Source organism: Triticum urartu, chromosome 2A, assembly GCF_056163025.1.
Source record: "Triticum urartu cultivar PI428250 chromosome 2A, HENAU_Tu73, whole genome shotgun sequence".
Lineage (NCBI taxonomy): Eukaryota > Viridiplantae > Streptophyta > Magnoliopsida > Poales > Poaceae > Triticum > Triticum urartu.
Window position 1 is genome coordinate 465,944,669 of NC_141874.1, and position 17,776 is coordinate 465,962,444.

General features: G+C 47.3%; 1 protein-coding gene across 2 annotated transcripts; it reads right to left on the bottom strand.

Moving 5' to 3' along the window:
• Nucleotides 1-671: 671 nt before the first annotated feature.
• RMI1 (recQ-mediated instability protein (DUF1767)) lies at nucleotides 672-8,306 on the bottom strand. 2 transcript variants are annotated; one of them, XM_087544108.1, is made up of 8 exons: nucleotides 7,139-8,306; nucleotides 6,208-6,378; nucleotides 5,025-5,170; nucleotides 4,417-4,550; nucleotides 3,284-3,864; nucleotides 2,778-2,888; nucleotides 2,572-2,700; nucleotides 672-1,060 (listed from the first exon to the last, which is right to left on the bottom strand). In XM_087544108.1, the coding sequence occupies exons 1-8, from the start codon at nucleotides 8,162-8,164 to the stop codon at nucleotides 974-976; spliced, it is 2,385 nt and encodes a 794-aa protein (XP_087400234.1). In that variant the 5' UTR covers nucleotides 8,165-8,306; the 3' UTR covers nucleotides 672-973. The 2 variants fall into 2 exon arrangements, with proteins under 2 accessions (XP_087400234.1, XP_048556996.1); XM_048701039.2 differs by having other exon boundaries at nucleotides 672-1,031; nucleotides 7,139-8,305.
• Between the last annotated feature and the right edge of the window lie 9,470 nt (nucleotides 8,307-17,776).

Genomic DNA, 17,776 nt, shown 5'->3' on the forward strand with positions numbered 1-17,776 from the left:
GAGTGCAGCGCCTTACTGCTAGGAGCTGCACAAAAGGGTCAACGATGTGAAATATTTTCAAAAACAGTTGCTGCACAAAAGGGTCAACGATGTGAAATATTTTCAAAAACAGTTTGGTTTGTGAAATACTTTCACTTTAAGGTCAAATTTATTAATTCTGCCGTGGCTTGTCATATGTGTGTGGGGGTGGGAGAGGTGATCTAACCAGCTCATGGAAGGACGTTCGAACACAAACAATTTACAGGAACCTAGACCTAATCACTATTTCAGTACGACATACATTCATTTGAACATCGACTAATTTCGGACAAAGGGAGTACAAAACATTCTACTCCCTCCGTTCCAAATTACTCGCCGCAGAAATGAATGTATCTAGAACTAAAATACATCTAGATACATTCATACCTATAACAAGTAACAGAAATGGATATATTTAGAACTAAAATATATTTAGATACATCCATACTTACTACAAGTAATTCGGAACAGAAGAAGTACATTCTTTCGGACAGAGGGATTCTTGACGGCCAGGTGAATTCTTGAATTGTCTTTTCAATAATTTGACATATTTTATTATCCTTGTGACAACAAACTGTTTTTGTTTTTTACTTAGTTCCAATCCCCCAACGTATAGAAGATGGAAAATAATGCAAGAGCTAGAAGATGAAAAATAATGCAAGAGCTACTGCATGAATCAGAGATAATGAACACATTTTATAGCAGAAGCAAAGATGTAAAACGAGGAACTGAGTGCTGCTTAAGCCTAGAGCTGAAAACTTCACAAGTGCACTTAGCCTACTAGCCTAGCATATCAAGATCAGGACGATGTAGCTTTTGCATTAACCGAGCAAAAAGGCTGACCATAATCACGGAGTGGTATCCATAAAGTCCAAATTTCGGATGTGCCGTTGAGCCGTACACGTTTTCAGCCTCTGAAGCAGGAGCCATGCATCAGCAGTCGAACAACCTTCGTTCATCTCACGCACGATAGGTCGAGAAGATTGTCCGTTGTACTCAATATGCATTGTACCCTACAATTGATGGGGGAAAACATACACACCTTCGAGATTTAAGATGTTGTAAATAAAAAACGAGGAACTAAAATCATATGAAATGAATTCGGATTTTTCAAAGTAATCCAAATGGTCCATGCGCTGAAAGGTCTGAACACTATTTGAAGGTAGTAGCACACTATTCTTCCCTAATTATGAATACAAGGTAGTAGCACACTATTTGAAGTGTTTGCCACCAATATATATAGAGGAATAGCTTCAAAGAAAACCTGCAATTACTACCAGTACAATATGAAGAGGCAACTGACCAAATGACAGTAGTAGTATTGGCTTATGCGGTAACTGCAGCACTAGCAAAATGTTCTTGCTAAGCTTCATGCACTAGCCAACGCAACCAAAAGTCCGAACTGATGAAAAGGACTAGGCAATCCACATATACTCCCTCCGTCCGGTGAAGAGTGTACATTTGAATTTAAAATTTGTCCATAAAAGAGTGTACTTCTATCTTCCCAATGCACTTTAAAGTAGAAAAAAATGTTTCTCTCATCACACGGTAATCAAGACCAATAACATTCTACACATGGTCTTCTTAATTTTTACATGCACTTAGTTCATTGGGGGATGGGTAATTAAAGAGGAGAAAATTGATGGCTTGCACATTTCCAATGCATTTTTTACTCCACTCCATAATTTGTCCTAAAATTTCTATATGTACATTTTTCACCGGACGGAGGGAGTACACTTCAACAGTTCTAAAACATCAACCGAAGTCCAGCTACAAACATGAATGGTAAGTGCGCAGATATTATATAGCACAACTAGCAGGCTGAATTGCTATGTACTAATCTGAACATGCTTAACCTAACTTGATTTAAAAGTTATGGGGCTTATTTAGCTTAAGGGCTTATCGACTGGAATTGTCAAAATAACTAAGGCTTATCTAAAGCAAGCTCAAACAGTTGGAAGGCTATAAGCCTCACAAAATTCAGCTTGTAGACCAAAGTGTTGCCAAAAAGGATCTCTGGTGGCATTTCACTCCCCTCCGGGGCCGACTTGGACGCACGAAGGGGCTTAGGTGCACTAAGACTTAAGGTTCATCGCTTAAAAGCTAACAATTTTTATTTTTATTTTTTACAGCATTCACACAGTATACATTTAGCATGCCATGAAATATCAGGTGAAAATTTGATCGACACATTATTAATTAAGTGACAAAAGACATTCGACTTGGAAATGTAAATGTTGTCAAACTAGGAGCATACTTATAAGACATTCGACCTAAAATCTCTTGTGCGTGTAAGACATTGCCATCCCCTTGACATTGTAAAATGGTCTGCAAAAGTCTCAAATAGATTTTTATTTACATTTTACTTTATTTCTATCTGCCAGAGCATACTAATCAGGAGGGCCCTGTTTGTCCTAGCTATAAGTCAGACAACAGATGCACAGGCGATTGAAACTAATATTATTAGTCACGCCAGTAAGAAAGGACCATAAGGCAAAGGTATTAATAAAGATACATATTCAATTTTATGAGAGGGAAAGAGGGAGGGGGGACCTCAAATTTCTCCAAATAATGCTGAAATCCACTCAGAATTTGTTTCATAGCGATGTACGATTCTGAGGTTGGATCAGAAACGGCAGTTGAAACCTCCTCACATGAGTGGCCAATTATGTTACGTACAATCTGTGTAATGTGTTATGATAAGGTTGTGATCTTGAGTAAACATGCTAGGAAACTATTAATAAAACAGATATACTCACAGCACAGTCAACAAAGGCCTCTGAAATTTGACTTCCATCATCTATGCACACAAGAAGCTCGTACTCTCTGCGATTCCTAAATTGAAATCGTTTGACAGAGGTAATCAAACCCTGTAGCAGTTATGTCACCAATCAACGTTTGCATTTTGCACAAATGACTGAAAGTAAATATACATGTAAGAAAATCTTCCAGCACTCTTGAACTCATGGAAAAACATTTTGATCAAACAAGCAATGTGAAATGGACACAGTTCTATGTAAAAGTTTGTAGACAAAAGGTTTGAAAGGATAGCTAAATCTGCAAGTAGAAAATCCAATCTGGAAATGACAGAAAATAAATATACATGTAGGAAAATCTACCGCCAGTCTTGAACTCGTTGAAAAGCATTTTGATCAAACATGAAATATGAAATGGACACAGTTCTATGTAAAAAAATGTAGACAAAAAGGCTGGAGGTCAAGGACAGCTAAATCTGCAAATAAAAGGTACTAAGTAGTAAATGAACCTTAATTTTTCCTTGAATGTAGGGTCTTGTATCCTTTTCTATGGTCCAATGTGCCATCAAGTTGAAAATGTATATGAAAGGTTTTTCATTTTCACCACTTAGAATGACTGGATGTTCCATCTGACCAGTATTATCATCAACAGTTGAAGGCCGTGCAGCCTCCGCACCATTGGCACCAGTTGCATGAATGTCATGTGCCCTTTGTTGGGAATCATACCCACCACAAGGAGTAGATGTAGAAGGCTCTCCTCTGCTCCTAGTAAAAGCAGTAGCTTGGTCCTGCATGGTGATTTCTTGGACACGTTGTATTTGCTCGTCAACATTGTTCGCCACAATAGGATGGTCAACATATTCGTCTACCAAAGTTCGTGCAATTCTACTAGTGCTTTGTTGGGGTTCATGTCTATAGGTAGCAGGTGCAGAAGCCTCTGCGTTGTTCCCAGTAAGAGAAGTAGATCGGTCCTGCATAGTGTTTTCTTGGAAATGTTGACGTTGTGCTCGGACACCATTTACTACAACAGGATGGTTAACACGCTCTTCTTCCATTGTTTGTGTAGTTCTACCAACTTGAGAGCCATTACCTGTGAATTGAATAACAATGAAGCATGAATACATCATATAATAAATACTTGGAAGGTTAAGATCTTAAACAATGTAAACTGAAACACAGGGCAACTTGCTTGACAAATCGACTTTCTTTGACACAGTATTGAGCCACAAGAATGACAGAATTGCAGGAAAACATTTTCGATACAACAGGAGGACCTCTAAGAAAGTGTGGTAAGGCAACTGTGGTCATGCACAGAATATTTGCAACAAGCAGCTAAGCAATTATAAGTAGGCCATAGTGTCTGAATATAATGGAGTTCTACAGCAGATAGGGAGCATATTCAGTCACCTGTATCACCACTTGAGTAAAAGAATATACAGTCTCTTTCAGCAGCATAGACTCACAGGTAGGAGTAATTAATTGCAGGTAAATCGATCACAAAATCAAGGTGATAACACAAAAAAATGTGTCTACTTACACATTGCTGGCAAAGAAGATAATCATCCATAGTAATTCAGTTGCCTCTCTAACATCTACGACTCCATCTAATAAAAATGAGTCTACTTAAACATAGAAGTATTACCTAATCCTGTTGGATGAGAGGGGTTTACTGTTCTTGCAATTGAGATGCCTTGCTCACCACCATTTGCAGCGCTTACATTACGTGGCCAGGCAGCTAGGGTGGCTCTGGAGGACAAAGGTAATCCACCTTGTTTCCTGCAGCATGAACACATGAACATACATGTGGAATCTAGAACAATAAATATACCAAGATATGAACAAACAACTAGCAGCTTGTAAAGAAATGTGACGAACAGAACACATTGAATAGCAAAACTGCAAGAACAGGGCATGTGGCTGATTGGATAAGCATTTATTATTCAGTTTACAAAATTGGGAGTTATAATAGAAAGATATGTAAACAAAATGAAAGAAAATGAAGCTTGCTAAGTACTTAATATACAAAAATGATATTCTGGCTGTGAGCTGCGACTCTTGCTGACCAAGAAGAGATGCAGCCAAAGATCCTCAGCTGAAGTGTTTGCATTTTAAATTATCTAATTCACCGGACACTTCCATAAATAACTGTCGAGTTCTTGCTTAAAATACAAGGTGAAGCAATATACCTCGCAATGAAATGGCATCTGCGTAGATCTAATGTGTTCACTGATGGACAAGGACAGTACATACCTTTTTCCACGAGGTGGTTTATTTACTTCAGAAACAAGTCTGACACGTGCTGCTTCCAATTCATCAACTACCCCACCAAGAATCTCAATAACCTCAGGGACTAACATAAGAAGCCCTCTCTTTATGTGCACATTCCTTATAACAATCTGAGATATGTAAAGAAAGTTACAAGCTGTTGGTACAAATATTAAGATAGGGAAAAATATGTCTTATAATCTCATGCTGCACACTCATTGGCATTTACCTGATATATTGTTTGTAATCATATATCACTTATATAAATGATATACCCGTACATAAAGAGTGCGTCTGCCATTTCGGTGTACAGGGTGTCTCAAGAAAAAAACGCTATATAAGAGGATGCTAGTTAAAAAATGCAGACAATGGTATGACCAATGAGTTTCAGAGAATGCCAGGTTTCTCAACTGAGTTCTGAGTTTTCTTCACTGCAATCAATCTTTGCCAGCACCAACCAACACTCCACACATGGAGTAAGCACCATACTTCTATGTTTCCCAACATTTACAAATGGTATCACAGAAGTAGAGAAAAAACTTACTGAATGCATGCGGAGTGCCTGGTCCTATCTTTCACATCTACTCCCTCCGTTCCTAAATATAAGTCCTTTTCCGTTCCTAAATATGTGTAGTCCGTATTGAAATCTCTAAAAGGACTTATATTTAGGAACAGAGGGAGTATTTGATTAAAAATGTAGATATTCATGTTACAATCCAGATGTAAGTTCAAATGTTTAATAGCCCATGAGAAGGTAATTGCGTAGTACTCCACATATTAGTTATTGCTCGGTGGAACATTAAGGGTGATGAATGTATTCAACTGCTACAAAAGTAAATATGTGAATTGATTTTATATGAAAATTGCACAAAACAGTCAAAATGGTACCGGAGCATAGGCACCATCATATTAGTTACTTCGATTTCTATCTTCAATATTATCTCTTTCCTATTTAAATAATATTCTAACTTTATCCTATTACTGCCTGATACTATTGCCATGAACACAAGTATGTGAAGAGTATATTCCCATGCCAAATGCATCCTAACACAAGTAAGCACGTTCTGTGGAAATTCATCATTTTAGTATAAGCTAAGAAAAGAACATAAAATCGTAAGGCAAGACAACCTTCTCAGAAAAATGAGCAGATCAAATTTTGAAAGATGACCTTAAAACCAGCAGGAGCAAGAACTTCCAGGTCTTTGATAGGCCTATATTCCATTCCATATATGCGTTGGATGCCATCTGTCATTGATAACTTTAAACATCGTTTGGGGCCAGCATGTGCATCACGATATCTTTCCCTTAAAGGGGCAGACATATTGGCGATTTCATCAACCTAAGAAACACAGAGCTGGTTAGATGGTTACATTCATGAAACGGTCCTGAATCTGCACATGACAAATCTACACCTTTATAATTTGGACCAACCATATAAGCAATGCAATCTTTCTCTTCTACCGACTAGCATGGGCCCTTAAGTTAAGGTCAATCTGGTACTGACTCAACTTTGATTATATAAATGTGAATAATATCACATTACAAAGAAAGAAGGAAAGAGATCATCAGTCCTACTACAGTACTACCTTGAAGATGCATGCGATTGGGTTAAGTTAAAAGGACCCCGTGATGCTTAGGATTGTTTTCCTGACACACTGGTGACCGAGAACTAAACAGATAACTTAGATGAACCAAAATGCATAACCTGCACTTTACTAGTACAGCAATCTCAACAATATTAACCATTCTATGCGGCCAGCAATCACCTTCATGTGTCAAAGAACGATACTCCAAAGTTCTGACTAAGGAATTGTGCCTTTGTGACGCGGTCACTAAGTTGAAGTAAAGCAAGTAAACTAAAGGTTTAGGTTCCAGCATAAACGTCTTATTTCAGATGGATCTCAAATTAGAAGCTCAGATATGGAGGCAAATTGCAGACATTGCCATCACCAACCTGAAGTATCCACCAGAGCAAAACCATGCTATACATTGCATAACTATGCTGCACCAGGGAGGGCACCAAAGCAGTACTGATATCCACAACTCGAAAAGAAAATCATAACCAATCATCCAATAGTGAATTATAAGGGGACTACAACCTGTAGCACAAATGGTCCATCGAGGATGGCGGACTCCATAGACCCGACGCCCTCGGGAAGCACACCAGCGCCGCATTCGTTCATGTCGGCAAAGAGGAGCTGCTCAAAACACTGTCTAGCCTGCACTTCAGTGCCGCCATGGCCGTTGAACCCAGGCAACCCGGCAGCACACTGTTGAAGCCACTCTGGCCGTACACGAAGCCCGAGTCGCCGCAGGAACGCATCCACCGGACGCAGCTGCGCACTCAGTGCGGACGATGGGGTCGAGGACGTGAGCGGGGTCGCAGTTGGGGTCCAGGCAGAGGGAGGGGTTGGAGCTGGGGTTCGAGGCCGAGGAGCAGGCGCGGCAGCAGGTGGTGGGGTTGGCGTTGGGGTTCGGGCAGGAGGAGCTGATGCGGCAGCCGGCGGTGGAGTTGGGGTTAGGGTTCGGGACATAGGAGTGGGTGCGGCAACGGGCGGTGGAGTTGGGGTTGGGGTACGGGCAGTAGTGGGTGCGGCAGCCGGCGATGGGATTGGAGTTCGGGTTCGGGCCGGAGCAGGTGCGGCGGCCGGCGGTGGGACTGGGGTTCGTGTTCCGGACGGAGGAGTGGATGCGGGAGGCGGGGTTGGTGTTGGGGTTCGGAACGAAGGAACGGCGGGAGCAGGAGCGGGAGGTGGACATGAAGTTTGGGGCGGAGGATATTGAGGTGGAGCGGGAGGTGGTGGGGAGAGGTCATCGGCGACGTCGGTGAACAGGGAGTCCCCGTCAGAGTCCCGCATCTCGTCGGGGGCGTCGCCGAACGCGGGATCCTCGTCGGGGTCCTGGATCTCATCGACCTCCTCCTCGTCATCGGAGATCTCGACGGGAGGGGAGGGGGGAGGCGAGGACGGTAATGTGTAGGGGGCTAGGAAGGGGCTGGGGTTTTGAGACGAGGGGCGGCCGACGCTTCCGCCGCCGCCGGTGGAAACGGAGGTGGAGGCGGAGGCAGGAGTGGCCGCGGCATCTTCCTCGTCGGAGTCGGTGATGATTAGGCTGCGGCGCCCCATTCTCGAAGAAATTTTGGGGGCGGTTTGGTCGGAGGAAGGGAGCGGGGGAGAGGGTTTTGGGGGCGGTTTCCCTGGAGAAATTTTGGAGGCGGGTTGCGGGCTTCCAGCGCGGGAGGATCTGCAAAAGCTTTGTTTGGACGTCGACGCTGTCGGGGCGGTTGTTTCGTCCAGGTCGCTTGGACTGGAGGTCTAAGGAGGGAACGAACTGATGCGTGGCGCAGAGAATGTGCTAGATGGGGTGAGAACCCGCGGTGCGTCACTCCGGCGTCGGCGTCCATCTCCCCGCCGTACGTCACTCCGGCCGCGGCGACTACCCTGGATCCGGTCCTTTCGCCGGCGCGCCACTTCACCCCCGTCCCCTCCGCTCCCCGCCTCCCCTCGTTAGCGGTGCGCGCCATGGCGGAGAGCCCGCGTTCAATGCCCTCGTCCTTCCATGGGGAGCGACCGGTTGTCTTCGGGCTGGGCATCTCGTCGGCTTCCGAGAGTTCTGCGGCGGCAGAGGTGCAGGCGGTGCCGGTTGTGGTGGGCGCGGTGGCGAGTTCGACCAGGCGGATCTCGCAGTGGCAAGAGGCCCCTGCTTCCAAGAAGTCTCTGTGGCGGCGGCGGCCCGCGCCTATCTTGCGCCGCTCGTCGCCGTCCCGTAAGGAAGTTTTGCCGGAGATGTGTGACAAGTGCTTTCGGTGCCTCACGAAAGGTCACTTCTTGAAGGACTACACCAATGAGGTCGTTTGTCTTCGGTGTGGGCTGTCGGGGCACGTCGCGGCGCAGTGCAAGAGGTCGCGCAGTCCTTCTCCGGTCGAGGAGCTCAGGAGGGAGGCTGCGGCCAAGGTCGCTGTCGGTATCAAAACCGGCGGATCTCGGGTAGGGGGTCCCGAACTGTGCGTCTAAGGCGGATGGTAACAGGAAGCAGGGGACACGATGTTTTACCCAGGTTCGGACTCTCTTAATGGAGGTAATACCCTACGTCCTGCTTGATTGTTCTTGATAATATGAGTATTACAAGAGTTGATCTACCACGAGATCGTAGAGGCTAAACCCTAGAAGCTAGCCTATGGTATGATTGTATGTTGTCCTACGGACTAAACCCTCCGGTTTATATAGACACCGAAGGGGGCTAGGGTTACACAATGGAGGAGATCTACATATCCGTATTGCCTAGCTTGCCTTCCACGCCAAGAAGAGTCCCATCCGGATACGGGACGAAGTCTTTAATCTTGTATCTTCATAGTCCAACAGTCCGGCCAAAGGATATAGTCCGGCTGTCCGGAGACCCCCTAATCCAGGACTCCCTCAGTAGCTCCTAAATCATGCTTCAATGACGACGAGTCCGGCGCGCAGTATTGTCTTCGACATTGCAAGGCGGGTTCTTCTCCAAATACTTCATGGAAGATTTTTGAACACAAAGATAGTGTCCGGTTCTGCAAAACAAGTTCCACACCCCACCGTAAAGAGAATAATATTTCCATAAATCTAATTTGCTGACACGTTTTGGCAGCACAACATCACGTCATGGCCCGGTCCTTATCTGAACCATTTTTCTCAACCAGCACTGCGCATATTGCGAGATGGTTTTTCTGTCACGTCTTGTCAAAGCAGAGATCGTGTCCCCCTTATTACGGGATTCTCATCAATACGGACGTGGATAACCCATCCGCGCCATCAATTACGGCGCCTGGGGAATAAGCGGTTTTACCAGGCAAGTGGGGAGACGCATCGCCTCTTCCGCCCTTATAAAGGGACAAGGATTTACTCTTTTCACCCACGCCTTCTTCCTCCTTGCTTACCCATTCCCGCACACTCAAGCTCTAGCGCACAAGCTCACATTCTTCTTCTCAAACCACTTCAAGCATGTCCGGAGCAGGAGGCAAGTGGATGATCTCCTTCGTCACGGAGAAGAACATCAAAAAGTTACGGGAAGCCAGATATTTGGCCGCGAATATCGCGCACCGGCTGCGAGATGCGGGGCAGATCATCCCAACGCCCGAACCCCATGAGAGGGTAGTTTTTCTTACCCATTTTGTCCGCGGACTGGGATTTCCCCTCCACCCGTTTGTCCGCGGGCTCATGTTCTACTACTGGCTAGATTTTCATAATCTGGCCCCCAATTTCATCCTCAACGTCTCGACGTTTATCGTCGTGTGCGAGGCCTTCCTTCGTATCAAGCCCCATTTCGGCCTGTGGCTGAGGACCTTCAATGTCAAACCGAAGGTGGTGGTCGGACAGCAAGTGAAGTGCGGAGGCGCCATGGTGGGCAAGATGCCTAATGTCACCTGGTGTCGGTGTCAAAACCGGCGGATCTCAAGTAGGGGGTCCCGAACTGTGCGTCTAAGGCGGATGGTAACAGGAGGTAGGGAACACGATGTTTTACCCAGGTTCGGGCCCTCTTGATGGAGGTAAGACCCTACGTCCTGCTTGATTTATTCTTGATGATATGAGTATTACAAGAGTTGATCTACCACGAGATCCGAGAGGCTAAACCCTAGAAGCTAGCCTATGGTGTGATTGTCTATTGTCCTACGGACTAAAACCCTCCGGTTTATATAGACACCAGAGGGGGCTAGGGTTACACAAGGTCGGTTACAAAGGAGGAGATATACACATCCGTATTGCCTGGCTTGCCTTCCACGCCAAGTAGAGTCCCATCCGGACACGAGACGAAGTCTTCAATCTTGTATCTTCATAGTCCAACAGTCCGGCCAAAGGATATAATCCGGCTGTCCGGATACCCCCTAATCTAGGACTCCCTCAGTAGCCCCCGAACCAGGCTTCAATGACGATGAGTCCGGCGCGCATTATTGTCTTCGGCATTGCAAGGCGGGTTCTTCTCCATCTTTCGAACGTTTGGAAAGCAGTGTCCGGTCCCATAAATGTTTTGGACCTCTTGGCTTCTGTGCCCAATAAGGGCTTTCTCCCATGCGTCGAATGAATACGAGGCGCCAGGGCGTTTTTACATTCGCCCCCCTAGCCAGATAAATAAATTGTCTATTAAAAGGATGGGGATCCTTAGATCCGATCCATACCATTCTCCTCCAGCGAGAGTCCATCAGAGCGCATTCCGGAAAGATCCATTCCAGCATGGCCGACCTCCGCAGCTTCTCCTCCCGCCCCGAAGCCCTAAGCCCGGTGATTGGGAGAGGTGTTCAGTCCCGCACAGTCGTTTAGTCGAACTGCAGACTAAGGGATTTCTCCCTCCGGCGTACATGGTGCCCGTTCGAGCCGGGCTTGCCACCTATAATGGCGGGGAGCAAGCGGAGGGCTTTCCCTGTCCCTCTATGGGGGAACGGGTTTGCCTTGTTCCCTATCTATTAAGGGGACTCGGATTTTCAATTCATCCGTTCCTCCGCGGGCTCCTGGAGTTCTACGGCCTCCAATTACACAATTTCACCCCCGCCTCCATCCTACATATCGCCGGCTATGTGGCTCTCTGCGAGTTGTTCCTGGGCTGCGAGGCTCACTTCGAGCTGTGGAAAAGGTTGTTTTGCCTCGTCCCTCGCACACAGAGGGGGTCACTTTATCAAGTGGGCGGAGCTGAAATATGGCGCATTGCCGATACCGGATACCTGTCCGGTACTCCGAAGAAGTCACCGGAAGACTGGCCTTCAGAATGGTTTTATATGGAGGACGTTCCCCTTCTGGACCCTATTCGGCGGGGTCTTCCTGAGTTCAACAATGCTCCTCTGAAGAAACGCCGAAGTTGGCGCCCACGGAGCCCCCAGGTGGAAGACAATGGAGAAGTCCTCTATCTGATAAACCGAATTAAAGCACTGGCTCGATCAGGATTGACAGTAATCGAAGTTATGTCAATTTGCATAATGCGGGGAGTGCAACCACTTCAATATCATGGGCACCCCTTGTGGTGTTATAACGGGGCGGATGACGCCACCCGCTGCGGGCGTAAGGGTCCGGACAATGCTGCCGCTTTGGCAAAAATTTTGTCCGAATTTTTCAAGGGTGAGGAAGAGGAGTTCATCCGCATCAAGCCACGGGATGGATTCTCCATGTACAATCCTCCAAGCTGGGTAAGTTATATCTCCCTGCTCCCATTTTTCCCGCATTCTTTGTCGTAAGTATTCACCTTGCCACTTTGCGGCAGGAACTGCGAAGAGCCATAAAGGAGGTCAGTAGCCCTTCTCCACAACCAGAGGACCCTGACCGGGCCCTCGACTCCAGACTTGAAGAAGATTCGGTTATATTCGTGGAGCTGATAGACCGGCAGTTCTATCAGTTAAGCTGCGACGATGCCATGGTGGCCATTACGGCCGACTATCCCGGACTGCTCCCTGCATCGCACGTAAGAAAACCCAAAAATCCCAACTCCAAAACTAGGATCCCCTTTTAGACACTTCACCCACCATATACACATGGCATTTTTACAGGGAAGGCATTCGGGACGCCCTGCCGAACCCGCAGCAACGCGCCAACAGGAGGCACCGAGGCCGGGTAGGCCAAAAAGAAAGGCGGTCAGGACGGAGACGCCGGCGCAAAGGTATAACAAACCCCGCTCCGTGGTTGTCGTCTTTCTCGAAATATAATGACGCCCGTGTTTCTTTAACAGAAAAAACGCTCGCCGGAATATGTCCGGCGATGTTACTAATCACGCTTCCACCAGCCGGGCGCCAGGACCGGACATAGAGGCGGAAGCCAATATGGGGCGGGCGCCGAATAATCCCCCTACAGAGGATGCAGATAGATTATCCGCTACAAACTCAAAGGTGGAAAGCGCCATGAATCATAGGCGCCGCCGGGCCGTACTCCGTGATGCTTGTTTCTCACCAGAGGCATTTGATGCTTCAATTCTGGAGAGGCGTACCTCCGAGCTGCTCAAGATGGTCTAGCCAGAGCCACAGATCAGTATGTAAAGGATGTACGGGTAAGTAAATCTGACGATTTATATGTATCAGTAGCCCCTGAGACTTGAAACAGTTAGCAGAACTGATTTAAGGATCATCTTTATTGCGCAGGTTCTTACAGAGAAGAATACTAGGCTGTCACAGGAGCTAGAGGAATGCAAAACCCAACTGCGGGCTGCTGTGGCCGCATTGCAGGAACCGAAAAGTCACCTGCTGGTAACATTTACTTTAAAGAATGATGGTTACCATATAATGTGCGGCATGGCTACAGATCTAACAACAGATGTTGCAGATGAATCCGGAGAAAATCGAGAGGACCAGCATGTTATGCGACAGCTAGAGGCTGGCAAATGCATGCTGACTGAGGTTAGGCGGGAGAAAAACAATCTCCAAGACGCCAATATTAAGCTGAGCGTGGAACTAAAAGACGTTCGGGGCCAGCTTGCAGACTCCGAGAAGGAGAATAAGCGGCTTCGGCGCGGCATTTTCAGTAAGTGCTTGAACGAATCCTTTTAAAGGAGTTCGGCGAAGAAGCCGACTAACAGCGTTATGTCTGTAGGTATGCTGACGGGTTGTCCCGCGGAGGAAATGCCCAGGTCCGCGGGATCTTCTATCCGAGCTGTCACATCTGCACAAACAAGTTTGGTAGGTGATGCAGGGTGTTGCCCAGGCCTTGTGGCCATCCGTCTCCCTGCCAGAGGGCATTGCAGAGCTTGTGGAGAAGCTCAAGGGAGCACGGCGGCGCTTCCGATTATGGAAGATATCAGCCTGCCGATAGGGTGCCAGAGAAGCCTGGGCCATGGTGAAGATGCGGTATACCAAGGCCGACCCAAATCACATGGCCGAGGTCGGACCTATGGGGCCCGACGGAAAAGAGATCCCCGTTAGCTTAGTTTATGGGCAAGTAGAATTAGCCGCAAAGTATTCCCAACAGGATTGTAAGCTAGACCGCCTGTTGGATGGTATAGAAGAGGAATTTAGTCAGTCTGCATGACTATGTAATGAAAGTGACATGTATAATGCCTTCTAGCCGGATTGTAGATCATTTGTCTTGGCAGACCTTTTCGCTTCAACCTCGGGACCCGATAGTCCGGAGTGTATCCGAATACCCGCGCAGTTATATAAGAACCGGGGCATGCGTGGAGACCAGGCGTAGGGGTCATAAGTGCTTGAACAGACAAGTGCCCAACTAGTTATGTTATATTACATGGGTAGTAAGAAACATCTCCCAGGGAGAATAGTTCCGTTAAGGGTTCCTTTCCCTGGGTAAGCATGCCCTAAAGTGCATGTCCGGACTACGATAGGAAACGCAGGAAAAACATCTGGGGGCAGATATGGACAATAAATAAAAATCATCTTTTGTTCACCGACCGAATATTCCCTTAAGAACGCTAGCTTTTGGCTTCACCCAGTCTGAGGTACACATCCGGCTGACCCGGCAGTAACAATCGCAGAGGTGCTCCCCTTATGCCCTAGCCGAATTAACGGGAACGTAGGGCATAAATACAAGAGCCAGGCAACCCAGCTTGGCCAAAACTTAAGTCATACCGATGCATATAATGGCAAAAAAGGTACATGCGGAAGCATGACACATGTTCGGGGCCTGAGGCCCAGATAAATAATTAAGCTTCTGAGAAAGAAGCCCTAGGTATTATGAGCGCGGCTAGCGCATCTATAATGTGCAAGCAAGGCACAAGTTGGCCCTCAAAGGCCTACAGAAATAATAACAGAAAGGAAGAAAGAAAAACAAGACAGATAATGTACATGCAAAAAATGGACAAAGGGAGGGGACGGACATAGGGTCCGGCGCTAGGCATAGAATCTTCGGAGCCTGGCCGCGTTCCATGGGTTCGGCTCGAGTCGACTAGTCGATGCATCCCGCAGTCGGTACGCTCCACCGGTCAGAACTTGGTCAATAATGAAGGGACCTTCCCATTTGGGCTCGAGCTTGTTCTTTTTCTTATCCGGCAGGCGTAGAACTAGTTCGTCAATGTTATAAGTTTTGGCCCGTACTTCTTTGCTTTGGTATCTGCGAGCCTGTTGCTGATAAAATGCAGAACGGGCTTTGGCTACGTCGCGCTCCTCCTCCAGGGTGTCCAAACTGTCCTGCCAATCAAGCTCAGCTTCTCTTTCTTCGTACATGCGCACTCGAGGTGAGTCATGAATTATGTCACAGGGCAAGACTGCCTCTGCGCCGTACACCATAAAGAAGGGTGTGTATCCGGTACTACGATTCGGCATGGTCCGCAGCCCCCAGAGTACAGAGTCGAGCTCCTCTACCCAGTGCGTGTTAGACTCCGTTAAGGAACGCACTAATCTGGGTTTAATGCCGCTCATTATAAGACCGTTTGCTCGCTCGACTTGGCCGTTGGTTTGTGGATGATAGACTGAAGCATAATCGAGCTTGATGCCCATTTTGCTGCACCAGAGTTTTACCTCATCGGCTGTGAAGTTTCTGCCATTGTCAGTGATGATGCTATGGGGGACGCCATAACGGTGTACGACCCCAGATATGAAGTCTATCACTGGTCCGGATTCGGCTGTTTTAACGGGCTTGGCCTCTATCCATTTGGTGAATTTATCCACCATGACCAGTAAGTATTTTTTCTTATGGGTTCCCCCTTTAAGGGGTCCAACCATGTCAAGCCCCCAGACCGCGAAGGGCCACATAATGGGGATTGTTTGAAGGGCGGTGGGTGGCATGTGGCTTTGATTTGCAAAGAGCTGGCAACCGGCGCAACATTGGACCAAGTCCTGTGCATCTGCCCGGGCCGTTGGCCAATATAATCCTGTACGGAAGGCCTTGCTTACAAGAGCCCGGGCTGCGGCGTGGTGACCGCCGAGTCCGGCGTGGATTTCTGCTAAAAGGATTCGCCCTTCCTCTTCGGAGATGCATCTTTGAAGGACTCCGGTAGTGCTTTTTTTATACAATTCTCCCTCGTGGACCCTGTAGGCCTTAGATCGCCGCACTATGCAGCGTGCCTCATTTTGGTCCTCCGGAAGTTCCTGCCTAGTTAGGTAGGCCAGGAATGGTTCTGTCCACGGGGCTATAATGGCCATTATTACGTGGGCTGGAGGTGTGATTTCGGTGGCGGGGCCTCCGATTGTGTTAGAGTATTCGGTATCGGGCATTTTGGCCGGGTCCGGACTATGGTTACCGGTGTCTCCTTCCCATACTAAGGATGGCTTGAACAGCCTTTCCAGAAAGATGTTGGGAGGGACCGCATCGCGTTTTGCACCGATGCGGGCGAGGATATCCGCCGCCTGATTGTTTTCCCGAGCCACATGGTGAAATTCGAGCCCCTCGAACCGAGCTGGCATTTTTAGGATGGCGTTTCGATAGGCCGCCATTTTCGGATCCTTGGCGTCAAAGTCTCCATTTATTTGGGATATTGCAAGGTTTGAATCCCCACGCACCTCCAGGCGTTGAATGCCCATGGAGACTGCCATCCGAAGACCATGCAACAGGGCTTCGTATTCGGCTGCGTTGTTAGAGTCTGTGTACAATATTTGCAGTACGTATTGAACGGTATCTCCGGTTGGGGACGTCAGGACGACGCCAGCCCCTAGACCAGCCAGCATTTTAGAACCGTCGAAGTGCATGATCCAATTGGAGTATGCGCCGTACTCTTTAGGGAGTTCGGCCTCCGTCCATTCGGCGACAAAGTCGGCCAATACTTGCGACTTAATGGCTCGTTGAGGTTTGTATGTTATGTCGAACGGGAGGATCTCAATAGCCCATTTGGCAATCCGGCCCGTAGCATCGCGGTTGTTTATAATATCATTAAGTGGCACTTCCAAGGCTACTGTAATCGAACACTCTTGAAAGTAGTGTCGCAGCTTCCGGGAAGCCATGAATACCACGTAGGCTATCTTTTGATAATGTGGGTACCGTGATTTGCATGGAGTGAGGACAGTGGATACATAGTATACCAGCTTTTGAAGAGGGAATTTATGTCCGTCAGCTTCTTGTTCGACGACGAGCACTGCGCTTACAACTTGATGGGTTGCCGCAATGTACAACAGCATTGATTCGCCGATGTTTGGCGCGGCCAGGATTGGGTTGGTTGCCAAAATGGCCTCTATTTCTTCCAATCCGGCTGTGGCAGCGTCCGTCCACTCAAAGTGTTCGGTGCGCCGGAGGAGGCGATAAAGGGGTAAAGCCTTTTCTCCTAAGCGGGAGATAAAGCGGCTTAGAGCCGCCACACATCCTGTTAGCTTTTGGATTTGTTTGAGGTCTGTTGGGGTAGCCAACTGTGACAAAGCTCGGATTTTGGCCGGGTTAGCTTCAATACCTCTACTGGAGACAATGAAACCCAAGAGTTTTAAGGCTGGTACGCCGAAAACGCATTTTTTCGGATTGAGCTTAATGTCGTATGTTCGGAGGTTGTCGAATGTGAGCCTCAAGTCGTCTATCAAAGAGTCGACGTGTTTGGTTTTGACGACCACATCGTCTGCGTATGCCTCTACTATTTTGCCGATTTGTTTCTCCAGACATGTCTGAATCATGCGTTGATATGTTGCGCCGACGTTTTTGAGGCCAAAAGGCATTGTGTTGAAACAGAAGGGACCGTATGGTGTGATGAATGCCGTTGCGGCTTGGTTGGACTCCGCCATTTTGATTTGGTGGTAACCGAGTATGCGTCGAGGAAACACAATGACTCGTGTCTTGCGGTATCATCGATAATTTGGTCGATGCGGGGGAGGGGGAAGGGATCCTTTGGGAAGCTTTATTGAGGTCCTTGAAATCGACACAAAGGTG